Below are 27,809 nucleotides of genomic sequence, written 5' to 3'. Positions count from 1 at the left end.
TCATGTACATGTAAAAAAAACACTCACAGACAATTTACTTATAATGTATGTAGCTTAGGCCTTCTATCACATTTGAACGTGATGATGCATTATAACAAATTTCCCCTGTGGAGAATTTGACAACCAACAGCCAATAAATTAAACTTCAGTCTTTATAATGAAAACATTTTGGCATCTAGACCTTTTAATATTGTTTTTATAACTCAAATTATAATTGGGAGAGAGGAAACGTCATCAAAGACTACACGCAACCATCTACTTGTCTTTATATATTAAACCCCATGCTCAGTTTTACATCTAATTAATGTATTCCTGTTTACGTAAAAGCATAGCTTGAAAGTTATCACACAGACACATTGTATCAGAGATTTAATTCGCACATACACGCCTCGTTCGTAAACTTAGCATGTGTTCCGTTAACGGCCAGCCAAAATGGTTAAACGCCCCAGATATACGGAATCATGTGATCAAAAGAATGCCATGAACCGGTTGCTCAATAAAACGAATGACTTGCAAAATTTTGAGTTCGTGCTATGACTTTTTCACACTTAAAGTGTAATGTAAAAGTCACAAAATTAAATGTTTAATGTTGTGCATGAGCACGTTTTCTACCAGGTCCCTTAAACCTACACTTCTTAACCTTTCGGTTACGTTCATTCAAAAGTTTGCGAACATGGGAAATTGCGCGACTCCATTTTTAGAGTGCTGCAACCTTTTACGGGTAAAAGCATAGCTTCAACGCCATCACACAGACACATTGTATCGGAGATTTGATTCGCACGATCGAATATTCACACCTGGTTTTGCCGCCGGACGCAAATCTTTGTCACGTCGTTGTCAAACAATTTGCCCGACATCCTTAAACACAATCGCAGGGGATGAATTATTCAGGGAATTTAAGTGCTAGCAAGTGCGGCCGTCTGCTGTAATGCAATCCAGGTGGGCTCAAGTTGACCGGAGCGGTCGCCGAGCACGAACCACTCACAGACCAAACCGTGGTTGAAAAGCCTGCACACTGATCCGCGAACAACAGAAGGATCGTATTTTCGTACACGCAGGGCAGACTATTTTGAACGCAACGCTGTTCGTAAATGATCTTGGCATTGGTTTTTTTTATAGTCAAACGACTTGTTTTACTATGTTGCTACCAGGTATATTGTAATATCTGTTACCATATTGGTGAAGTCTCCTTGGATAGCAGGCGATACGTCATTAAATCAAAATGTACGTTTTATTGCGCCAGAAGGTAAGATTCTTTGATACTTGTTTTACGTGGGTCACGTTTCTGCCCGATGCAAGAATACGATATTTCCGATAAGGAAAAATCCTTTTTTTCTTGTAAACAAGCTAAACGAACTTACAAAAGCGAGTTTGGGGTTCGTTGTTATCTTTTCGTCGGTGTTTCACGTGAGTATAAAAATGTACGACCCAATACAATTGTGTCTTTTGCGTTTTTTAAGGCCTCTAATTGAAGCAATTTTTTTACATAAAATGTAACAGGGCGCTGTTTTGTGAATCGCCTATAACGAATATTCAGTTAACTATCAAAATCCCGAATTGTCATGTAGTGTTTCACTGTAAAGCAAAACGATTTGGATATTTGTGACGCATCACCAAGTCGCTTCGATTCAAGTTGGCAAAGTTTCTGGTTCATATAATGCAAGGTTGTTTTGCAACGCTAAATTCCGCCGATCAAGTTTGCAAATGGGGCGTGCGACTGTTAGAAAATCAATCCGGTTTTACTTGTGGTCAATTGTCATGGCGGGTGCATCCTTCATCTTAAATGTCAGAAAACATCAACATTTACCTCGCGGTTTTGTACATTTAGTTGATGTCAGTTAACGTGGGTGCTGGCGATTACAAATTTAATCTCAATGCCTTTGTTTAGGTTTTGTTAAAAGTTACGATTATAACGAATGTACTGTGAGGTGATGGTATTGCTGTGTTGATTTGAGGGTCATGTAACAAGGCCGACCAAACACATGGCTTGTTTTTCCAGAATCAGGTTAAATGCTCAGTTATTTTAGAAGTTTGACGAGCTGCCACCATGAATCTTTAAACACAGCCTGACATTGCATCAGTTGTATTTAAAGCCACTTTAACTCGAAAACAGTGAAAATTGACTTGTTTTTTCGTTCATGTAAACGCCATGCACCAAATTAGAATTTGGTCACGTGTTCTTTCCGGTCTCTTCTACAGCCAACATAGTCGCTATTCCTGTAATTATTGACAAATAGAAATGGATACGTAAATGCACCATGCAAATTATTCCATTGTAATAGTGACTCATATAGATACAAAATACTGGAACTAATTATAGAAACGATGTCTGTTCAATCAGCTTGTGCTCGTTGTAAATGTTAACACCAATGAACAACGACCAGTGCTCACATTATACCAAGGTTTTTTGGATATTAACAGCGGGCTAACACCAAGGACAACAGTTATTTTTACCGTGACATTTAAAAGAATACCCTGCCAATATTTCCGAGTTCACCATATTTTTGTAGGCACACGAACTTGCATAGGGATATGTCAATCACACGTAAAGAGTGGCTCATTTCTCCTACTCCGTACGGCTTTGTTTCTTCTTATATCATTCCACCCGTTTGACCGCATCGCAAAACCACCCGTTTGACTGCAGTGAGTTTATACCCCGTGTCAACTGCCAAAGGAATCAGACGAACTTGAAAAATCTGAAGGGAATCGTTGCCATTTGTGTGTCTCTGGCTGACAATTTTACGTGGAAATGAGCCAAAGCAAGCAGCACCGTGTAGCAACAGTTTGCCAATTTGTCGATTCTGCCTCATCGGAAGACATCAGGCAGGTAAGTCTCACTCGCTGTGGTTATGGCTGATAATAAGCGCCAATGCACAAACAAACCATCGATTATTCTCATAATTCCATTACAACGTAGTCAAAATACATGACAACACGGTCATTAATGATAATATATTGTAGTGTGGAATAGCCAATGTAGCAAACGCTGTCTGTGGCAACGCATAGGGTAACTCCGTGGACTCGTAAGAATTCAGGAGTTTTGCTTCATGGCGAAAGCGCGCAAAATGTATCTTCCTAAACCCGTTGGAATTTTGGTGTCCCTGTTTCCACAACAAATTGGCGATTCGGTGTGTGCGATTGTATGACACCAGTGCAAAGGTTCGCCGGCACAGCCCCTGGGGTTCAACAGAATAATCGAGGGCGTACAGACGAATTTACACAGTAACCACAATTTTGTTGTTTTAAGGCAAGTTTTCTGCAAAGGATAATTTTTTAAGTTTTAGCTGATCGACATTCAAATAGTTGTCAGATGACCAGAGGACGTTGTGTACAAACTTATGGACAATATGAAAGGGAACTGTAGTGATTAGTAATTTACGATATGCAAGCCTTCGGACAAAACAATTCCGCATTTTTATTTATGTTAGGCCTGTGTGTTGCTGTACATAATAATCGAGTGGTCGCTAACTGTAACTTTTGAGTTTAGAGAAATAAAATAGCGGCAGGTTTTTAATTGAAATTAGCATGAAGATTTACCCGCTTTTACCAAACACACTACAGTAGATTGCTACATGTAAGGGTGCTTGGAAACAAGGGGCTTGTGACAGCAGTGGGCAAAATGTGGACAAAGCGCTTAACAATGGACCGGCTGTGTTGTGTGAAAATAGTAAACACATTGCTTGAATGCTTAAACGTTTAAATGCATCAACGTGTATGTCAATTACGATTTTGGCCACTTTTGAATAAACGAACATTTTACGTCAAAACATCACACTTCACATATCTTGGAAAACGGATATTTTTGAGGATAAACTGCCTTGTTTTCAATCCGTTACTTTTCTCCACGCTTCACAGCGATATCCGACCCCGAAACGGAACACGGCCCCCTGTCAGCCAATAACCGTCAATATCCGTACATACAGGCCTGATTGCCCATTTCCGAGTTAAGCAGGGCTCGGCGTTTTCTATGTAGTACTGTACCCATAACTAACTGACTTTACTCACGTTTATAGGAAAACCAAACACATCCCCTGTACCTGTTTTATGACCATAACAGATTCAAAGCGGTCGACGCTGCGCACGTTTTTGTGATCTACTATAATTGACCACCAAATTATTCTGGCGTGCTGGTTAGATCATTTTGGTCTGTGGTTTTGGAAGGGATGGGTTGGGTGTTGTTGGAAATTAGCATAAAATAATGCAAAACAATTTTTCCGTAAACTTGTTGTTTTCGCGCGTTGGAAAAGAGTTGCCCTGTCTTACAAAGATTAGACGAAAATAGCGGAAAATATGCTTAGAAATCTCTGCTATGTTATGCCATACTGGACTTGTTAACATCACGTATGCAATTCAATATATGCTGTTAATTATACAAATAATGATACAATGTTTTTGTTGCTGCCAAATAATGATACGTTTCTTTTTTACTAGAAAACTAAAAACTTCGTTAAAAACAATGCTAAAATTCTCATTGCAGTGAACACACGTATGTATTCAACATAGAACAGTTAATAGTGAGGTCATGATATGAATAATATTCTCTTTGATCTTGGGTTTGAATCAATGGGCGTATGAATCTGGATCGATGGAGGGATTTAAAGCGACATCGACAAAATTGTAGTCAACAGTTTAGAATACAACAAAGCAACTTACGCATCGTCCCTTTTATGCCCAAGAGGTCCTGTTACCGTAACTCTGTAGCGCAACAAAACCCCAGAACTTTCCTAATTTAATTACCCCTTTCCAATCGACATCATCGCAATTCACGTAATGTCGTCAGACCTAAGGATCTCGAACGATCAACCAGTGGCCGAAGCGCATTTGAAACGCATTTTCACGTGAAAGAGGCACAACAAGTGTGGCTATGAGTCGTAGAGCGATTGAGAAACGCTCTCTTGCATCACAGCGTGAAAGCAGCAACCGACATGCAACATTCATTCCACTACCGGTGTTCAAGTTCACGGAGCCACCTTCTCCTGGTCGCAGCGGGAGTTTGGGCAACATCAACTTCGTGCACAGCGAACAACACACAGAACGAAGAAACACTCTGACCACCTTGTTTTTGGACACACCTCCACCCACCAAAAAGAAGCATCACAATAAATCGCGGAGGGGAAGCACAGGTATGTTTGCTGTTGTTTTTTTCAAGTGGATAACTTTAATAAAAACAAACTATTGCCGGTATTTAACCCCTCAGGGATTGGTATTGGGATATGTTTCATCCCAAACTCTTATTAGACGGAGATACAGAAAATACCAACTTGTTTATGTGATGTAGTTTACAATGTATATCATGAGGGTTTCTGTTCGTCGTTAGTCCCCACACCTTTAACATGGTGATTGTCAGACAAAACCATAACGAGAGGAGGGAATCATGGTTTCACCAAAATCTCTAAATAAAGATTCGTTTTCTGATAGCGTGTGGAGATGATTTATCACGAAATCTCTTACTCAACCAATAAAAAATACCCAGTTCTAAAGTTTGAGCTAGCTACGTCACTGTAATTTTGAGTGAAGTAGTTTTTTATAAATTAATGCGAGTCTCAACTATTTTTCCAACAAAGTGACGCGTTGTTGATTTATGTGGTGGAAGTCGTGGTTTTAAGACTTATATTTTGGGAAATACGCTCGTGCAATCAACCAGAAACTGCGGTTATTCGAGCAGCTGGCCAGTTCTGCTTCAATAAACAAACAGATGATACATAATTGTGACGAAACATATTTCTGAGACGAAATAAACACTCTCAGAGCTGTATGTACACTCCAAAGTGTGTATGGTGAAACCACTTTGTCCTTTCGTTGTTCTTTAATTTCTGTTTATCCGCTCGCATTTCTCTTCCACCCGTCGAAGTGCCTCAAAGAGTTATATTATCACCATATCTATCTAGCAAGCGCTTTAAAAAATGTCAATCAGGCACCAGAGTTGCAGAAGGTTGAATTAATAAAGTTCAGAACATTTTTAAAGTTAGGCCCAAACGGTTTTGAGTGACAGACCAAGAACAAACGCGCTGTTTTCTGTATGTCTATTAATTAAAGAAGAAACTCATGCTTGTTAGTATTCCATGGTAGATAATTTGTAAAATCACTGGTATTACTTGTTTACTTATGGCTTGATGTATGTGCGACACCAAGCGACGCGGTTGTTCAAGAAAGGACACGCACATATTTTAATAACCTTCATCCTACAGCCCAGATTATTTTAATCACTTCTACAAAGTGTTGTTTAAAATGGCCAGATTTGGTGAACAAATAGTTTCACTTGTAAGTTAAAGCAAAACGTTCCGTCAATTTCTCGCCGATATTTCCCGCATGCGCTGCATCTACAGAAGCAGACAGTTACAAAGCCGAAATGCGAACTGACAGCCGTGCTTACCTTTCCTCTCTATTACGAGGAAAAATCTGATGGGCAGATGACGTGGAGATGTGGCAACAACATTCATCCCGTCATCGCTGTCGATTTGCGGCAGATCGTACAGCTACTGCATGCTGGCAGTTACAGAGGCAACATGTACTCTTATCGCGGGGTTTGAAATGGAGTAGGAAAGGGTGTTTTTCGGTAGTTACTCCACCTGTTTCGGAGTTTGGTGTCAAACGAGAATTGGTTTGAGTCCTTTTACAAGCTTAATATCAAACATTATATTTGAGAACCTTTAGCTTCGCCATTCCTATAGCATTGATAAAAAGACAGATATTTTAATGATCGTGTAGAAACTGTAGTTGAGGCCATCAAACTATTTTTAATTTGTTTACTTAAACATTTGCGGTAATTGGTAAATATTAAGTCCCACTTATGTGCTATCAGCAGGAAATCGTTGGTTCAGACAAAACAAAGCTTTGCTCATAGCAATGATTGATGATAACACAGAGCGTTGATAAGGGCACCGGACGCAGCGATGTACAGCAAAAAAGGACCACTGCTATCATGCAGGTACAGCGTCAGTGCTTGCTACGAAAAAAGTTCATTGATTAGCGGGGTTGCTAGATCCCTAGTTGTGCAGTCAGTCTGTTTATGGTTACAGCTGACCGCTCAAGGCTAAATTTAGTTTTTTTTGACAATGAGTTGCTTCCAGTTTTTGCAGCTGGTGTTGTTGTACCCAAAAATTTTGTGCTTTTACCTGTCGTTGGACAGGGAGGGGCTCCATCACCTGTCGTTTGTCAGGAAAATGAAATTTGCGCAGCTCAGACAGAAATTGATAGCGGAATGTATGCATACAATGTTCCAAGTGTATCAAGCTCGTGGCTTCTCATACATTTCACTCTATATATACAGTCTAATCCCAGCATGTGCCGTTCGTAACGACATCCAGGAAGAACGCTGCCAAGCGCAAGTCAATCACTGTTAGGTTAAAATCATTGTGCTGGGTGTGGGGTATAGGAAATATGCATACACATTTGACGAGGTTCTTAATGTTTCTTTTGGAGGTTATGACAGGATTTCCAAGGCCCTGGTGGGAACAGGTGTTTAATATTGACGCATTTGCTACGTGTCTAAATTTGGAGGATTTTAGACAGACTGTTCTCTCAGCAATGTTTGGTTAGGGTGATGTGATTCAGGAAATAATGAAATAAAGCTTGTTGGCAATGCTCGTTAGTAGCTTAAATATCTAGCAATTTATTAAAGACAACGGAGTAATGTTTCATGCAATGGCGTGGCAGGATCGGCCCCACTCAACGTAAAGGACTGGAATGGTTAAAAATAAAAACAAGGCGCATATTTGTCCGCATTTCACCTCGATTTGGAAATACGGTCTAATGAGCACTTGGCAACCACAAACTCGAAGCTGCAGTAACTTGCCGCATGACTACTTGGCGTAAGTTTTTGGAAACATGACTTTCAAAAGTGTTTCCTATGAATTTGAACTGCTCAAGAAACTGCTCATGTGGACTGTTTTTGTGACATTACAAGCTGCTTCAAAACAGTTGATTTTTGAAAACAAATGGCATGTCTTGGTCTTTTCTGAAGCAGACATGAAGTTAAAACAAAGGCATGTTCGAAAAGTTTGCAGATTAATGTTACGTAACAATAGTGTGTCAACAAAGCATGATGTTACAAATGTTTGTTGCCTAACGATACGATGTGTAGTTTAAACTTTTAATGCAGTGGATTTATTATCAACGTGTATTTATGGTTGTGGTTCAATTGTTTGCATCTGGCTTATTCGTTGGCAGGGGCTATTACAGGGTCATAATGTCACTGCGAGAGGCAATGCCAATTTAGGAGACTGTAACTTCTCGTCATTACTTGGTTTCACGTTTTTTCCTTCTGTCCTGTGTTTCGAGTCGTTGTCTGACTATTATTTCAGTACTGATTGCTGGACAAACAAAAACTACCAATTTTAAGGAGTATGAAAAGTACCATTAACTCTTGAAGAGCATGGTGGCAAATTTATGAGAGGTGTACAAACGTTTCGATATTGTTGAGGTTTCCTTCCGTTCAAACTCGGGAAGCAACAGTCACATGTGGGACCCAATTCGTGGCAAAACTGCAATAAGAGCGACCATATCAAACTCTAATTGCGACCCCAAGTTAACCTTTCAAATAATGCCACCCGGCCTAATATAAAATTGCGCAATAAGCGTTGATATTAACAAGGGATTTTTGTGAGCAAGTTCAATAGATGATGAACTTGAATTGAGTCTAGACGCCTACTTGTTTTAGCGAGTTTGAAACAACCATGCTTAAGTGCAAGTCGGTTGTCACTTTCCGCATATACTACAAATGGTGATTTAAATTATGTAGATTTTAACTTATGTAACTCGTTGATTCATCATTTTAGTGCTGACATCGTTTTTTTTGTGGGCAAAATGTTGTTTCTGTGCAAAAAATTCTGTAGCTACTCTATCGTTGTGAATAGAAAAAAGTTGCGAAGGTAAGGACGGAGTGGTTGAAACCTGCGCATCTGATACACTTTTATCAAAAAACGGTAAGTCCTTTTACCTTGTAAGTAGGCTAATTCTTTAAAATCATGATTTTTTGTTTGTTGCGCAACGACCGATCTTAAGGTGATTTAAGACCAAACATTTTTTGTTTGAAAAACATGACGATGTGTCACGGATGGCTTAATAACGACTTTAAATCGTGTCTTATGTGACCAGGGTAAAATTTTCGTTCCGGACATCCGAAATATGCTTATTGGTAACACGCTTGTTGCGTCAGTTTCATGTCAAAACAAATGGCCTTAACAGGCATTTGAACAAATGCAAACCACTTTGTATCCAATCTAATCTTATGTTTATTTTATCTTCACATTCCAGCACAAATCGGTCTAATGTATAGATGTGAAACAGAAAGTCAATCCATCTTTGACTACTTTTATTATTATGATGTTTATTTACAGAAAGAGCCAGCCCCGACGATCGAAAGTCCGAAGAAGGTAACTCACTCTCATCACGTGACGAACAGCGGCACTGTGACGCAATGTCACGCGAGAACAACAGGATGCGGTAAGTAAAGGAAAAATATTTTCTAATTTTCTGTTGTTTTTGTGATGGGGTAGAGTAGTAGGGTTACACCGAATACGTTGGTCTGTAAATCACTGCCCAAAAAATAAAAAAGTTCGCAGGAATCGAACAAACGTTAATATCTTCCAATTGCAATGCACTTTGGTTGACCTTTTGTATGTGAAGCTCAACCTTACATTCGACCAAAAGAAACAATCGTTCAATTAATCATAACAAAAAATGGCATCGGACCCACTTTCGATGCCATTGTGTGCCCCATATGATCGACTGGTGAAAATTGAGATTAGCAAGTAAAATGCCCTTCGCAGTGGGGCGATCCTGTCTTGCTGCATTCAAATGATTTATGGAATAAACTTCCTTTAGCGAGCTTGTTCTGCGCAATTTGCATTCCAATGTGGTTTGTTTGAATTCAGCGAACAAGATAATTTAACGAAAACTTTACGGTTCACTGCCCATGACATTTATTTTCGCTTTGCCGTTGCATCAACCCAAACTAAGCATAATGAAATATTCTGGGCGTCTCGCAGTAATTCCTCTTCGCTTAAAAAATGAATCAAGCAACATACACGACCTTTCCTTGGGAGGAACAATATTGAACCAGCGAACCCGAACAGTAATGTCACAAATTTTTACCAAACATATACAGTAAAACTAACCAGCGGTAGGTACCGGTTTAAAAGCAAGTCTATAAAATGTTGCTTTGTCAACTACTTTTTTTCTCTAAAAATTGAAACTCAAAAAATTAACGACTTATCTTGCTTCCTAAACTGTTGGATTTGAATAAAGGAATTTTTCAGCAGTGTGTCTAAAAACTGCGCGTGTTTTACGGTCTTTCACGTCTATTGTAGGTCGGTGCGGTCGAACCACTCCCACATATCGAACCCTGGAAGCAGCATCGACATCGGGAACCGGACTGTGGTCGGTCCACGAATGATGGACGACGGTAACTATAGCGACGTGATTTTGTAACGTCTACATCTGGTTGGTAGATGTCGGTTTGGTCGAACGCGCGATTGTTGGAGAACATTAGAGGTGTTCTAGTTATTGTAGGAGTTTTACAACACTCCGTTACTGACAACGTGAAAGCGAGTTCGTACTCATTGCGTTCAACGGAAAGTTTCGGAGAATCGGGTATTTCCTCTTCCTCAACGCATTAACTTGTTGCCCGGAAGAGCCAACCTAATGTGGGCCACACAATAGGAGAATTAGAATGCCTAAGTAATAAAACTGTGTAAAAGCGCAAATACCACACAAAGCGACATTTTCGTATGTTTGATCGCACGAAACCGCAATCCTACGTGATCTCGACTGAAGCTTTTTCAAAAAACCCCTCGCTATTCTTAGCAACTGGTAACTTTTTACCGCCAAGAATTTTAAGGGCCATCAACATGATACATTAACTTCACAGCAAAGCCTATTGGGTATCCTGTCCTGGCAATGATTGTCACCAAGACGTGACGAAAACAGATTACTCATGTATTTTGCGCCTCATAATCGTTTCAAATGAACACCTGCAGTCTGTGTTGTCGTCATCACATGCGCTTCGGTTTTCGTCAGGTTTCATGCGTAGTATGGGGTTTTCGACGCGTGTGTTGCTGCGTATCCTTAATCATGAATACACTCTGCTGGGTTTTTATTTAATTGACCACCACCCTTTCCATCGTTAAGTTATCATTCGTGTGACAATTTAACGAAAAACGTAAGTTCAAACGCATAATACTAAAAAAGCAGTAGCTTTTTATTACAGGATCAGCCTGGCTTATAAATCAGGAATATATATTTCGCCCCATTGGCATCTTCAGTTCCTTCAGTACAAATAGATTCTATTTGAATAAGACGTTTTTAATATCATTTAATGTGTTTACTGAAGGAACTGAAGATGCCAATGGGGCGAAATATATGTTCCTGATTTATAAGCCAGGCTGATCCTGTAATAAAAAGCTACTGCTTTTTTTAGTATTATAAAATAGGTTGCAGTGATCGCTAGGCCTGCATCTGCAGTTTTGGGCAGATCCCAATATTTCAATTTTTGAAGTCAGTTCAAACGCATAAGTATTTTTAAACTAGCGCCGCAAACTTCTCTGTGCGACAAAATCTGTGCAAACAACAAATGATACTTTTGTCGACATGCAAATTACTTGATTGTTAGACAAATAACAAAGATGACTTGCATCTTGTCACTCGACAAGTTTCCGTGTGTTGTTTGCACTGTGCACACCGAAATGACCTACGTTTAAAGTTTCCGGATAAGCTGTAACATCATCTTTTGACGCTACTTTATCTTGCGTGTTAAGTACTCAAGAAAAATCACCACTTCAGTATCACGTGCAGGGGCATGGGAGAAAAAAATGACAAGAGCATTCATGCACCATTTTTGGACATAGCAATACTTCAATTCCAGTCAAACCAGATACTACTGTATATCAGTTTGGAGTAAAATAGAAATGGTATTTACGGGGTAAATGCTTTGTTTATACTGTGTGGTAATGTCTGCCGACTGTATGTGGCCTATGGTCCTGCAAAAATTTCAATTTTTTTATTTACAGTGTTTACATCGTCATCGGAAATTTATATGTATCGTATTTCCTAAAATAGGAATTCACTTGTATACAGCCTTGTGTTAAAGCAAGTCGTCCACATTATGCATTAAATACGCACCGCTACCCGGCCTTGTTTAACGCCGTATTAAACAGGAGAACTGAATCAACATGAACTGGATTTCCTCCATTTTTCGGCCGATGGAGACATCGATGGATTGCGCAACCTTTTCAAAGAGCAGGGATATTATCTTTTCCACCTAAACGTGAACTGCGTTGATTCCCTTGACCGGACCGCACTTAGCCTTGCTACTATCAATAACCACGTGGAGGTGGTGAAGTTCATACTTGATGAAGTCGGTGAGTTGTCTGATGAAATGAGATTGGGGAAGTGGGAAATGGTAATGGCTGCGAATTAAAGGGAATTTTAACTCCCAAATTGTCGTATGTTCATGGCGTAGTTAGTCCTTAATCAACTGCATAAAGCGCATGCAACAACGCAAGTTAGAACCAGCTTTAGAGAGCAATGATAAACTACAAGAATGAGGCAAAATAACGTATGCCAATTTAATGGAAAACTTGTGCAGCATTTAGCTGTTGTAAAACGGCATTGGTTATTTTCTCAGTAGCTACAATAAGGGGCACAAAAAAGATGGTTGGGTTGCCGCGGTTGAGACTCACTGTCTAGGCCATTGGTTTCCAACCGCATTATAGACACCGACCCCTTTCATTATTTTATTAAGTCTGCGGACTCCTAAAACATGTACCCGCAATGTTGGCGACGAACTGCGTTGCAAATACCTCAAAAATGGGTCTAACGTATCAAGCAGGAAAAATCCCAATCCAACATTTGAAAATAAACCGAAAACAAGGAAACGCACAGTGCACAAAATTTACGTAACATCTTATTCCTTGCTGGACAACCTACAGTGGTTGGGAACCAATAGTTTAGGCCCTTGACATAGCGATTACCAAATTTACATTCAAGCACATTACGTACCGGATTGTTACGTCACACTTTCGAAATATGCTGCACGACCAGGCACTTTCTCGTTCGAAATCGGCGTAACGGTTCCTCGCGCGTCGATTAAACTCGTCAGGGAAACCAGAAATGACGTCACACACAATATCGTGCATTTTGCAAGCGGATATACTGAAACTCGACCCCGCAACTTACAGCAGGTTGTACTGATACCAAAGGAATAAAAATAAATAAAAACATCCACGCAATAAAAAACATCCACTAACTAGGTCATCGTTCTTTTATGAATAATCCTTGGCAGTTTTGATACAACCCATTTTCACAACATAACTATGATCACAGCATATAGAGACAATGAGTCATACCTGTGTTCGGGTATATAGAACACCAAGTTATGTGTTGTTTTAACTAGGTGCGTGGTGATTTCCTGTAAATGTTTGTAACTCTATGGGATGCAGTATTCGTGCATTTTATTTGCCTAAAAAATCCATAATATATAACGTTTGCCAAATATAATACAACTTGTTGGAAACGTGTGCTTGATATGTCCAGCATCTTGACTTTGGCCTTCATATTCAAAGTAAATGCAACTTACTATGTATGTGTATTAGAGAAAAAAATCCACACGTTTCGTCCAATGGTGTTTTTCTGCAAATATTAACGAACAAAAACCATGGCAACATATTTCTTTCAGAGGGCGTTGCCATGGGAGACGCGCTCTTCTACGCCATCCAAAGTGAATACATCATTACGATCGAACTCCTCCTGGAGAAAGATCCTCAAACCTCAATCCAAGTCCTCCCGGGAACAACGTCCCCATTTGAACCCGGACTCACTCCCTTCATGATGGCCGCTCATAAAAATAATTACAAGATCCTTGCGCTCCTTTACAAGTAGGTTTTCCAGCCACTATTGTGGTTTTTCATTTCATGTTGGCAATCATATGAAGTCATGCCAGTGCGTTTTATTGGTACAAGCGTTTGTGAATTATGCGGAGACTTTAGTATGTTAGTGCATTCACAAAGTGCATAGAGTGTATATAAATAAAAAGATCATTGTGTTTTGTTCTAACATGCCGTACTGGCTCGGGTCGCTGCTGGGTATAACCCGTACAACCAGTTGCTATTTTGCACTAATGATGGAAGCAGTATATTGATGTGATTAGGTTTGCAGTACCACAATGCTAGCAAGGTAGTAGCTTTGGCATTCTCTTTGAAAGTTATATCCTCTAAGTATTTGTCACCTAGTGGATGACTTTGTTTTGTTAGAACTATGTTCTGGCATATTACAAATAAGTACAGGACGCAAAATATCAAACACACCATGCTTTATTGCTGGTTCTGCTTGGCTGCAAAACTGTTGCTATTATACCGTGGCACGCAAGGCGACCCGTTTTCATCTGTCACCTGATTGATGGCAATTAAATCACCAGCCCCGTTTCTGTGTGTACCTAATTAAACTAATAGTTGCATAAATAGATGCCCCGGACTCGCTCTTACGTATATAGTGAACCTTCTGTTTGTACTGCATCCATTAAGTCGGTCGGAGACTTATGTTCGGTTGCACAGATCTTTGTTCTTACTGTATTTCTTTGCTATTTTTTCTGTCACGCGTAATGACCCCAATGCGGCCGTATTCGTGAATAGTTTTAAAGAATAGTATTTTGAAATAGGCAAATTGCAACCTTTTAAACTGTAAACAAACCCAATTGTGATTATTGGGCGTTTTCATCAAGTGTTTATCTTTACTGAAATATCCACAAGTTTCTTAATTGAAGCTGCATTGTAACCAATGTAAACCCCGACCCTATTTATGACACAAAAGCAAGTAATGACCTGGAGAACACTTAACACACTTGTTAACACACTTTGTCACAAGGTTCACCGCTTTGTCATGTGGTTCTTTTAACGTTATATTGGAAAAGTTGTTAAAATGACTTATGGGGTCAATGTTGATTGATTTAAAATAATGGTTGGTGCAGATTGTGTTCGTGGCATTTTAGGATTTTGAGACATATTTAATCTTTCACCATATGTCTTCCTATTAAAAACTAAAGGAATTTTTCTTTCACTTTATTGGACATCTTACAAATCGTTCTATATTGTGACACTCACTTTGCAACTTTCTCTAACTCACATACGATTATCCTGTTTGACATTTTTGCTCATATATTATACTTTTTTGCACGTATTACGGTTGTCTATTTCTGAATTTTGAAAGTAACTACATATAATCGTGTTTTTTCGACATAAATTACTGAGCGATTCCAACGCTATCGTAAACCTCAACTGTTTTCAGATACTCCCATCGTCTGACTTTCAGTGACAACGAATTCATTCTCGACGAAGGTTTCGATCCGTACTCATGGGATGCTGTCATGGAGAGACTTCTTCACTACAAAGCCCGCGCGAGTCCCTCATTCATGCTGCTCATGTACAAGTTAGTATATTTATTGTTTGGTCGCACCGGGATTCGAACCCTTGTTATCTCGACCACAAATCCCGATCAGGTTTTTTTCGTGTTATATGAAACTTCCAAGTTAGTATATCTGGACGGGCGATTGGGTGATCGGATAAGGCACCCGACCCACATACTAAGTTGAAAGCTTGATCGTGGCATCTGCCCATGATAGCGTCGTTTACGCTCATTCAATATACTGTAATGGGTTTAAAGTTAAGCAGTAAGTCGTGCCCGTGGTACTCGACTGTTATTTTCTGATGTCATGACAATTTTCTAAGACGGTTCAGATTTTTTTAAAAAGTAAAAATGAATTGGGTATCTTGGTATTAAACTTGTTTGTTTCCTCAAATTGCAAATGTAACAATTCGCTTGTGGTATGTGAACCAAATATGGTCCAACAGTGTATAATCTACTTCTCAGTTGTGTTTCGAGGAAAGTCCAATGTAAAAAATCCCTTGTAAAAATTCGTGGCAACAATCAGTGAAAAACTGTAACGTTTTTGTTGTAGTGTAATAAAGTTTCAAACATCAAGGTACAAAGTGGGTTAGGTTTCATTGGTTGTACGCCTATAGTGTTTCACCCATGTATCAACGTCATTTCCTGTGTGGCTTTCAGCACAAGAAGTAAATATTATACGCCCATATGGTAGTGGCTTATAGGAAATCCTTCTAAACCAGCAGTTACTATTGCAACCCAACAATACTGCATTTCAATGACCAAAATAATTGTTTAGTCGGTAGCTTATAGACATAGGGGTGTGGTACAACCATTTCCCTTTTTTCTATGTTCATTGCCACGGTTGTCGTAAAGTTAAAAAAAATACCTGCATTAAACACCACAGTAATAAAACAGTGAAAATATGGATGAGTTATCGCACAAACTTTAAAATAATGTGAGCCAAATGTTATTTTACAGTTCGGCAATTACAAAACTACTCTTTAAAGCGCTGAACAATAATAAAGATATTTATAGAATGGTGTATTGGAAGGCATATGCCGGACAAAGCAGTAGGATTACTTACATGTCAATCTTCTGTCAAATTCCTCTGTTCTCTGTGTTGGCGCATCACTAATTTGTATGAGGACCCCTCTTAACAAAGACAGCACACTGGTTATCATGCCATGGGTTTAAATATCAATATTGTCCGATCATTACATCATAGTGAGAAAGGAATGTCGTGGGACCCTCTCTCGTCTTCCATGGATCTGTTTAACGAACTCCATCAACTTGCGAACCGGGAGCGGGAAGTTGAGGAAGCTTACATGTTGATGGCGGACGGCTGCGAAACTTTCGCTTTGCAGTTGCTGCAGGTACAACAGCTAATTATACATTCGTCTAGTTTTTGTTGTTGTGCTTGTTATTTTGCATGATCACGTATGTGCCATTCTAACTATTTGCGATGTTATTGACATATTATTCGTCTTGAATTGTGTGATGTCTGTCTGTAAATATAGTTTTATATAAACGTAGGAAAACACCAATCATTTTGTTTGTCAATCAACATTAACATTTACCAATATATATGAGGGAAAATACTACGACACCGGGTCACAAAGTTAAAACAAAAATCTGTGCGAATTTTAAAGATTAGGTGTAAACAGGGCCACCGCCTGTTATTTTAGTTTATAAATTTACTTGAAATATTACACGAAATCGTAGCGTTAATATTCGCACAGATTTCTATGTTACATAGGCTAATATGTGGATCAAGTTTGGAAAAAAACTTTGTGACCCGGTGTAAAAGTATCTTCCCTATATGTGGGTGTGGAAAAATGGCAGTGTGCGTATTTTTCTATTGGAATTTACAATGTAACGAGTGCAATATTCCTTATTAGGAAGTGCGTTCGGCCAGTGAGCTGGCAGATCTCATGCAGTACGAACTGGACGATGATCCTGAAGACAAGGTCGACTTGGAGAACTCAGAAGAATCTGAAAACAATCAAACAATGGAACGAAGGCAGAAGTCGCGTCATTATTTGAAACCAATCGAACAAGTAATTAGTCTTAAATTTGTTTCTGTTTATTTCTCATGCCTATGCAATTCACACACCAGGTAAAAAACCTGATGGCGATTCCGGGATAACCTAGGTTCACATCATAGTGCGTTTAAAATACGATTAGCACAACAAGTCGTCCTGGGCACGAATCCCGATTAGGTTTTCTTCTAGTTATATGGATCGAGCGCTTGAGCTATGCTGCCAACCGCCCGCCCCTGTGTTTTTTTTTTGACCACACCGGGATTTGAGCCCAGGCCATCCTGGGCACGAATCACGATCATGTTTTTCTTCTGTGGGTCGGGCGTTTGATCAATGCTGCCAATCACCCATGTGTTGCCAATATAATCCATAAAATAACTCGTTCGAGCGCCCTCATACGACCATTTGTGTAACAACTATCATTGTCTTTATTTATTTGACGAATGTATATTTTCCTTTGGTGCAATCATAACACTACAACCATTATTAGGCGGTAAAATATCAAATGAAGGATTTCGTGACGTCAGACAACTCCCAGTTAGCTCTTATCTACATTCAGAAAGGAAAACTCTTCCGAAGATTGAAAGGCATCAAAGCCACGATTGTTCAAGTAAGAACTGTCAAATTTTGCCCTGACAGAGAGTTTATAGTCGACATAAGTTTTAATATACGGTTGCTTTGCATTAAACGAAGAAACGCAAGCCGTTTTTGATGGAAGAAATGCCAAGCAATCCATGTTTTAGTATATGCATATACTCCCAATGCGTCGTTAATACTTGAAAATGTTTTTCTTGTGATTTAAAAAGGTCTATAACCAAACACTTGTCACTAATTGAGGCCAAACTGAAAAACAACAGTATTAAAATCGGAAAAACAATACAAGTTGAACTCTCTATATCACTTTCGTACAACTTAGGTTACATATACCAGCAATTATTCATTCGCATGGGGAAAAACGTGCACGTAATTCTACACGAACCAAATTAATAGGAAGTAATGCGTCATAACCTTAGACGGGAGTTAGTATTAAAATAATAAATCAAATACAGTTCAAGCTTCGGGGTGTTGGCCTCCAATCATAACTTTTGTGAGTTTGTGTATTCGTGATGAAATGCGCAATGTGCAGTTTTAAATCCGATATTTTTGTTTCTCTTAGGCGTACGACGTTTTTCATTTATGCTAGGAAAAAATTTAAAACCACACCGAAACGGGCATTTTTCTTGCTATAGTTTTGTTTGTTAATAGTAAAATTTATTTTCCACCTGGATTACGCACAAGTGAAGACATAAGGCACTCAGATATTAAAACCAAAACGAACAAGCAGCTAATGGACAGACATGACAACAACTAAAGTTATTGATTTAGGGAAATTGTAACCGTGCATGTTTCTCTTTTAGATTCTTCTGGGATTCTTTTTTCCTTTTCTTAGCCTGGGTTTAATTCTGGCCCCCAACTCAGCTGTGGGCAAAGTCATGCAGAATCCCACTGTCAAGTTCTGGTGTTGGGTTGTTTCCGAATGTGTTTTTATCTTTATTTTGCTTGCAAACACAATCCTAATGCAGTATGATGTCTTGTCGGGGTCGGACGGGGTAAGACGAGTTTGCTTGATGTATTTATTTGTTCAAGTAAAAAGATTTACATAAATTTGGACTAGATGTAATATATTAATGATAATAATCAAAATTAGATCCACATTTTTGGGACAAATCTGCAATGTTTTGTGGTTGTTATTCCGAAAGTAAAAGGAAACCAATATCTCTGTTTTTTATTCTCTGCATTCAGCTTCAACCGAAATTTTCTAGAACCCTCCAAAGAAAATGACCAATAGTGACAACGATTATGCGTATCACCTTTTACCAAACCATTACTTGTTTATGACAAACATCTTTTACATTATATTTACACGTAAAAGTCTGGGTCAAGCATTGCAACAAAATTTGATGTAGCGTATAGCCAATAACATAGGCTACAATTTTCTTCACAGATATCTCCTTTACTTGCTACGGCCTATTTTTGGATTCTCGGCAAATTCGTGCAAGAAGTTAGAGAAATAATGCATCAGGTATAATTCGTACGGCGTTACTCAGTGCTGAAAATTAACATTAACTCGCAGTCCACAGTCTAATAATTATACACCTAAGTACCAACAATTCTTGTACGTTACAGGGTCTCACGGAATACTTGTCAGAGATTTGGAATTGGAACGACATGAGTACAGTTGTGTTGTACACCTTGTTCATGATCCTCCGATTGATTCACATTGTACAAAACCCAAACGGTATATAGACGGGGTGTACAAACTTTTCGACTCATGGGCCAGATATTATAAAGATATACATGCGTACTATTGGTCTAAAGATGCGGTTATATATTGGACAAAGTATTTACATTATAATCTATGAATTTTTCCATTTAGATAATGTAAAAAAATGCAACCAGCAGCAAAACGCCGTGCACTAAAATTACATTTACTTCATTATAAACAGTGCATTTAAACGACACTAATATATACCTCGTTGCGGGCCAAATTGAAAGACCCAAGAAGGTCATATTTGGCCCACGTGAAGGATTTTGCATCTGGCATATAGGCTAACAATGAAATGTGTGAGTTATTTGCAGAAGGACAAGAAGACGTTGCGCAAAAACGTGCATTTATTAAATTTTTTGTGATTCTTGTATTTGTTTATTGCAGGAATTAGAAGCGGAGCCGGGAACTACTTTTATCATGGTAACATGTGGGATCCCCTTCCACTCTCCGACATTTGCATCGCCGTCTCATACATTTTAATACACATGCGAATACTGGAGTTGCTTCGAGCCGAAAGGACGTTCGGCCCACTGCAGGTTCGCCCCTAAACGTTTGTAAATAAACACTAATATTAGCATGTTGATCTGATACCAATTATAAATGTTTCATGCTTTGTTAAAAGCGATTTTTATTGTAGATTGTTGTGTTTTTTGTATGTTAATATTCGACCGAAGTAGCAGTGATGCTTGGAATCGGGCATTTTTGCACCATAAAGGGATTGCGCGGACTAAAACACCGTAGCGAATTCAGCGCAAGAATAACGACTTTAGAATATACTTAGGACTTCTATCGCCACATAGAAAACGCAAACGGTGCTCGTGATTGATGCGATCACTATGTTTATCTATGACGTCATATATTTTCGGATTCGGCCATAGAGCAACGTTGCAAAATTAGGACAGGACAAACTTTGAAAAGAAGTCTTTGCCAAAGTTAATGTTTCAAACAGTTTGTGTAAAAATTGTATGAAATTGTACTTCAAGAATGCGCTTTAATGCTAAAGGTTTCTCTGGATCTTATGTTGCACGACGCATTCCGTTTCTCCGTGATCTTCTGCATCATCTTCCTCGCATTCGGGAGTGGCATCACTGAGCTTTACACGCCCTATGCTTACAACAAGAACTGCACTTGCAACGAAACGTCGCTTTGCAACACGGTAAGTCGCAGATATACAAAATTATAATGTGGAGGAAGTGGATCGTCAATAGTCACACCAAGCTGTACTGATAAGACCTTATACAAAATATCTATAGGTCGTAATCTTGGCCATCTGTATGCAGTTCACTTAATTTATTTTATTGGCTCCATGCTAATTTACCGAGGATGGAGTCTAATAAATTAATCTGGATCTATTGGAGCCATGTTACGTTACTTAACGTGCATGGAAATACAGACAGAGGAAGCAGTTTACAAAGAACGGTTGATATAATCTAGTGTTTCACAAACGTTTTTCCCGTAGCCCACCCTGAAGAGTTTGGTGATTTGGAAACGCCTCATCAATAGGGGAAAAATATGACAAAATAATTTTGCATTTTTATACGTGCTGTATCAATGCTATGGTCGAAGCTGATACAGCGACCCGGTTTCTTAAACTTTGCAAACAACCCAAGGGGCGCCTTTGTCCACTGTGAGAACCTGAAGTAATCAATTTAGAAAGTGGCATATTACGCGTGAAATTGTTTTTCAATCAACGTTTGGCCAAATACCAACCCATCATCACTTATTCAATAACGTCGTTAGCTGTTGACACTGCGGAAATAGGCCACACCGCGTGCTTTAGGTCATTGTCCCGTGCAACCCTTTTTAACTGACGTCAAACTAATAAACTTTCGAAACTCGGCAGCACCCAATTTACTAACGTCATGACGTCATAATGAAAGTGGTGACGTAAATGCAGTATACCGTTTATATTAACCTTAAACTAATTGCCCAACTGTAGTATCGTCAAAGGTTTCTAGAAATGAAAAATTATTTATATAAACTGCGACACACTGAACATTATCTCTGCTACACATGAGTTGCTGGAGACGATTGCGGTGCGTTAACGCCTTGGCCTTGATTGCACTGCCTGTGATGACCACTGTCGTTTCGTTTCTCACAAAGCTGAAACGTTGTTTACTTATGACGGTTTGAATTAAACTTTATGCTTAACCCATACTTGTTATCTTTTGTAACGTTGACTTACTATCACTGCAGAGTATACCGATGGTACCAAAGTGGGAACCGTTCATGGCTAACCTCTCATCTCCACCGTGCGTTTCGTGCAAAGGTAGGGAAGTCTGTTTTGCTCGGCTATTTCATTATATCACGCTCGTCTAAAGGTGTTAATGGGGGTGTAACTTACACAACTCAAAGTACAAGCCCTATAACAAGGCCTTAGCTTTATACCATATTCAGTACAACTAAACTCAATTTTTCTTTGATATAAAGTTCAATTTAAAGCTTGCGCCGTGGTTTTAGTACGTATTTTCTGAAAATCGACCGGATGCGGCCTCAGGAATAGTAGTAAGCTATTTTAGTCCATATATGGTAAAATCACACAATAAGGTACATTCAAATAAAGAAAATTAGCATTTTCTAGTCCATTTGAAGCAAAGGATTTGTTCAATTAAAAAAAACAGACGAGTCCGGACACCCCCGAACCCCTCACAAAGTTTTCTATATAGGTTGCAATCGGAGCTTTTTTTGGATTAGAATAAAAAAAAATTAGAATTGCTTTGATTCCTTTCAACAAGATGAGAAAAAAATAAGACGTTTGGACAATGTAGCATACCGGCATTTTGCTTTAAGAAGTCGAACTAGAGATTTATCTAACTATCCAATTCTGGTTACAATACCCGGTCGCCTAGATTTCAACGACCAAATATCAATGCAACTGACCAACCTGGACACGACTTTGATGGGAATGTTCTGGTCATTATTCGGTTATGGAGAGCCCCTAAGGTGGCTTATAACTGAGAATTGCCCTATGGAATCGTTTAGCACTGAGCTGGTCAGATAATTTCGTTCATTCAAAAAGTTCACCAATCATACGTTTTGTTTTTTGTCACATTTCCTGCATTGTCCGTCGTTCGTCTGCCATACACCCACATTTTCATGACATTTGCTTGATTCAGCAGAAAGGGTAAAGTTTGTCGTAAAAACGTACTTTTCTCAGATTGTTACGCTTAACCCCTAACTTATGGGATTTTATCCATGGCAAGACTATGTTAAGTTCTACGCAGTTACGCATACGCATTATACAGGGTGGATGCTTTTGCCCTTAAAAATGTATATTTTAATTTGGAACTGTGTAGCTCCACGTAGAAAGCAATTCAAATGAGAAAACACACACTAACAGTAATATATTGCCAATTTTAGTGCTGCATCATGATGTACATTTAAGATAAATATTACACCGACAAACGTTTTAGTTGTAAACGTTAGTGTTGTGCCACACAAATAAAGTTCTTACCACTAGGCCTAACAACTATACCTTGCAGAGTTTGATGCTGATTCACAACGACTCACAAACATATTCGAGGCTTTAAAGAGCATGTTTTGGACTCTGTTTGGGTATTGGGACGTTTCGAGCGCCCTTAGTTTTACCAACTGTCCACATCAGTTGACATTTACTTTCTGGGTTAGTTATAAGGAAGATTTGGGTGTGGTTTAAAAACGTAGTGCTGTGGCTCTGTTTGTCTGGTAGTTACAATTATAGTGGTTTGAATTGCTTTTCTTTATGTGATAGCTGTGTGTTGCTATGGCTAGCTTTGATATTAGCATTAACATAGTTTAGTTAATTATATAATGTTAGAGGACCTGTAATTAATTTTGTACTTTGTAGCTATCGCAATAATATAAAAAAACGCCTGCGATTTCAGTCAACACAGAAAAGGCACAACGTATGACGTCATTCGAACAATCCCTTATCGGTTTGTTTTGGACATTGTTCGGTTATGGCGCCCCCCAGCAGTGGTACACGATACAAAATTGTTCTAGTCAGCATCGTTTACACGAGGCGGTGAGAAAGTGTGGCACTGGCTTCGCTTGAAGGAGACACTTTAACAATAAACTAACACTGCAACTAAACTCAGGTCCGAACTTTAACATTTAGCCATCTCGGATATCAGCTCATTATTCTGTGCAAATACATCTTCTTTATGAACGTGTTTTTACAAACTAACTAACAAACATTTTCCTTCTGAATTATCTGTTTAATGGTATGATAGATGACCACGGGCACACTCAATACGGCATTTAAAGCAACGTTTCAAACTTAAAAAATAGACCGTGGCAAACGTTTATGAACTAAGCGTGGCAGAGAAAAGATCAAAGACCTAAAACCAGTTTATCCACTGTAAAGGTAATATTGACATTCGTAAAAAGATCGTTTGCGTCCTGGACAGCCAGAGAAATAATTCAATACATCATTACTGTTTGCATAACATAGACTTGTCATCGACTAGCAGTATGGAAATGACAACCATGCTTGGGGCACTAAACGGATATTTTTGGACATTATTTGGCTACGGAGAGCCAAGACTTTGGTATCCGATCGACAACTGCCCCAACGATTATCAAATTCAAATCATGGTCAGTGGGTGGGCCAAACTTGCAACTGCCGTTAGTGGGTTGCTTTGCTCTTTTTCAGTTTTTCTCGCATTTTCTTTTTGACTTCTGTTGACAATTTTGGGTTAAAAAAAGCTGCCTTTTTTGTGATTTCAGAAGGATTTATTGCGTATCCAAAATTTAAGCATAAAGTGTAATATAATCGGGAAACGACCGGTTTCCTGCGAAAGGCGGTTACAATAACATAATTGGTATTCCTGCATCTTTTTCTGCGGAATACTTTAACTGCGCCATAATCCGAGAACCAAATGAAGCCTTATTATTAGATCTTATTTGCAAAACATTTCGTAAAAATTGGTCGTCCCTGGAAAACGCTTGTATTGTTTACCAATTGTTTATCGGTTGCGTAGAAACACGATAATTATTGCCTTTTAATGACGCTTATAGCACTGTTTCTTACGTTCACTAATGGTAGGCTTATATGAAACTACCACACATACAAAAGCAAAACTTAAAACCGTTCAAGAATCAACTGCGACAGAACAGACTATATATTGCCTTTAACCAGCAAATACAATGCAACTGACAAAGCGTCAAGCGGTACGCCCTGCACAAGCACAGACCCAAATCACAGCAACGAACGTCCGGGAGTTTTGGCGTATCACGTGATTTTACGCGTCATTAAGCATCCGTATATGCTCAGAATTCACCACTGCGGGAACATACGAAATGACGCAGATTTTTACAGCCATGAGAGGCTGTTTCTGGACATTATTTGGCTACGGAGAGCCACAAGTGTGGTATACGATAGACAATTGCCCAGAAAAGTATTTCCTCCAGGAGCTGGTTAGTTCGCCAGGGACTGATTTCGTGTTGATTGCCTCAGTTTAAGTCACTCGACTTTCAAAAGTTGATTGTTGATGTGAAAAAAAAAATACGTTGAAACAAAACGCAGAGATGATTAGGAATGAGTGAGCATGTTTTGATCGTATGCGCGAGGTATGATTGCAACGTTTTGCCCTTTGTTTGCGTTCCCGGGCCCAAAAAGCATAAAACACATCAAATTGTCGAACAATCAGATACAGCTTTACAGATTCCCAGCGCCGACAAAATACCGTTCAGTTTAAGTCGTTTTTTTTCTCTAAAATATGAACCAAGTGTTTGGAGGATTTCTGCAGTGGCATGCTCTAATCATGTAATCCATCCTTTGAAGTGTATTTTGCAATGTGTTAGCATGTGTTAGTTTTAAAAAGCATGTTGTGCATGTAACATTACTAGCTGATATGTTTTGCCCAAATAACGTTATCATGTTTGAATGATGTTGCAACATGAACATGACTAACCGCAAATATTTACATGGTTAACTGGTTACGATAAAAAGTAACGTATTACGATGGAAGATACCTGTACAGTTTGTAGTTCACAAGCAAAATGGCAAAAACTTACCTAATAGCGTGCGCTTTTGAGTCAAATAGGTACCTGGCAGTCGTTATTGCATCGAAATGAAATGTATTATATAGGTGGGAGCCATTATAATTGGACTTTACCATTTCGGGGCAATCATTCTACTGGTCAACATGCTCATTGCTATGATGAGCAACAGCTTCCAGAAGACGCACGACGATTCGGAAAGGGAATGGAAATTTCACAGGTCCATCTATTTCCAATATTTTATCTTGTGCATATGATAAACTTAACTATGTTGGCTACTATTTAGCAAAATAACGAGTGATAATAAAGCTAAATGCACATTTTGCTGGAAGGCAACGGTCCGTGCTCTATGATACACTTGCTAATTCGTTTCAAACAAACATGTCATGTAAATATTATTAGAAACAATGCACTGAGACTACTCCAGTCGCAAAGAGAATCTCTATAGGGTGACAAAGTCACGAATGATTTTACTGCAAGTAAATGTGTCGTTACATTTTCCCTGAAGTAGTCTATCGCCTATTTTGGACGTTCATGTCTTTTGACCGTAAGCAAATTCTTCTCAGAACTCAACTGTGGCTCAAGTTTATTCGTAATGAGATAAACTGCCCACCTCCAATGAACCTCATACCTCGGTGGAAGACGGTTCGACGTGTGTTAAAGAAAATGGTGGCGGGTTGCCGAAGGGCTACTGGCCGTTTGTATAGAATTAACACCCCTGCCATTAGCGGTCGGGATTTTCCTGTAACAGGCAACGGAACAAACCTTATGAACCTGGTTAGTGTTTACAGCAACTTAAATTAGCAATAATTAAAAAATCCGCTGGTTTTTGTTTATGATGTCAGAATCTTGAGTACAGGAATTTCTGTATTGAGCAGACCATAAAAATTCAACAAAAGCTAGCTTTCTGAAAACGATAAAAAAGTTGTTGAAACATGTGCGATGCATGTTTCGCTTTTTGTAACAGTAGCGCAAAAGTTAGCAACTAAATTTATAAATGTGTTACAGCAGCGAAGGCGAACAGGAATAGAACAAAACCTTGGGGGCGATGGGTTGTCCCTGTTCGACGGCGAAACGCGATACACCAAAGTATTACGCCTCGTCGTCCTTCGATACGTCAAGAAAAAGGTTTTGCATGGAGAAATGGTGATATAGCATCGATGGCTGACATCAGTGCGGAAGTAGCACCGAGAAACAGCTATTTGGAGCCCGGTGTGTCACGAAAAACTCTTTTCTGATTTCCAGAACAGTGTTTCCGAAAATATTTTCACGACTTGCTGAAAATGTTTGCACTGCGCTGCCAAGCAGTATTTGATATGTTGTATTCATTTTGTTTGCTACAACTTAGCGTTTCAAAGTGTATATTCTTGGTTTCGATTGGAATTTTGTGCTACTGGTAAATCAAATTGTTTTAAACTTAACAAAGCACTGTTTTTGATTTTTTTTTAATCGTCTTTAACTTTTATTGCCATGGATTTTCGCATGACAAGGCAAGTGAAATAATTTGGTTATTCTTTGTCATGTAGTTATAAACGCATTTCGTCTCGTGCAAAAAATCTGATACATTTTGATATCGAACGTGGCTTGTTAGGTGAGTAAGCTTAAATATTTTCAAACTGTCTCTATTGTTAATTGATTTAAGCCAACCGTTGTATCGCAAATGCAAGAAAATGCACTACGTTACAAAGTTCATTGTAATGGTTAAACAATCGAAGCATTACATCAATCACACTAAACATTGCACTAAACTTTTGCCCCAATTAATCTATATCCTATATGGTATGGTTTGTACCTGAGCAGCCTAATAGTTCAAGACATTTACTAGCCTCTAGTTATGTTGTAAATCTTACCTTTTTCTTTATTGACATTTTTCTACGGCGATAAAGCGTGAATGAATTTTCCTATTTCTTTTTGTTCATTGCAATTTCACGTGTGTTTGCTTCGATTATTAGTTGCTTTCTGAATTGTTAGTTCTTCAACACATCGCTATTGGTGGCGAAATACAGTGTCTTAAAACACGAAAACAATTTACAAACATGTGCATCTTTTACAAATGAAACGGTTGGGCAGTTATATCTACATACAGCAAGATCTGCAAATAC

At 38.9% G+C, this 27,809-nt stretch overlaps 1 protein-coding gene across 6 annotated transcripts; it reads left to right on the top strand.

Annotated features, from left to right (window-relative positions):
* The first annotated feature begins 1,150 nt into the window (after positions 1 to 1,150).
* LOC145913466 (short transient receptor potential channel 5-like) lies at positions 1,151 to 27,737 on the top strand. 6 transcript variants are annotated; one of them, XM_083001124.1, is made up of 22 exons: positions 1,151 to 1,246; positions 2,511 to 2,827; positions 4,907 to 5,123; positions 8,856 to 8,924; positions 9,339 to 9,444; positions 10,311 to 10,405; positions 12,156 to 12,359; positions 13,676 to 13,874; positions 15,280 to 15,420; positions 16,604 to 16,751; positions 17,277 to 17,435; positions 17,908 to 18,027; positions 18,815 to 19,006; positions 19,402 to 19,479; positions 19,584 to 19,695; positions 20,110 to 20,261; positions 20,729 to 20,881; positions 21,922 to 21,994; positions 24,980 to 25,122; positions 25,797 to 25,927; positions 26,274 to 26,484; positions 26,716 to 27,737. In XM_083001124.1, the coding sequence occupies exons 2-22, from the start codon at positions 2,750 to 2,752 to the stop codon at positions 26,860 to 26,862; spliced, it is 2,928 nt and encodes a 975-aa protein (XP_082857250.1). In that variant the 5' UTR covers positions 1,151 to 1,246; positions 2,511 to 2,749; the 3' UTR covers positions 26,863 to 27,737. The 6 variants fall into 6 exon arrangements, with proteins under 6 accessions (XP_082857250.1, XP_082857249.1, XP_082857251.1 ...); XM_083001123.1 differs by lacking the exon at positions 24,980 to 25,122 and adding an exon at positions 24,158 to 24,300; XM_083001125.1 differs by lacking the exon at positions 24,980 to 25,122 and adding an exon at positions 23,589 to 23,728.
* The last annotated feature ends 72 nt before the right edge of the window (positions 27,738 to 27,809 follow it).

The sequence above is a fragment of the Ascidia mentula genome, chromosome 9, assembly GCF_947561715.1.
Source record: "Ascidia mentula chromosome 9, kaAscMent1.1, whole genome shotgun sequence".
In the NCBI taxonomy this organism is placed as follows: Eukaryota; Metazoa; Chordata; class Ascidiacea; order Phlebobranchia; family Ascidiidae; genus Ascidia; species Ascidia mentula.
Note: the sequence above shows the minus strand (reverse complement) of the source record. Positions and strands in the feature narration are given on the sequence as shown.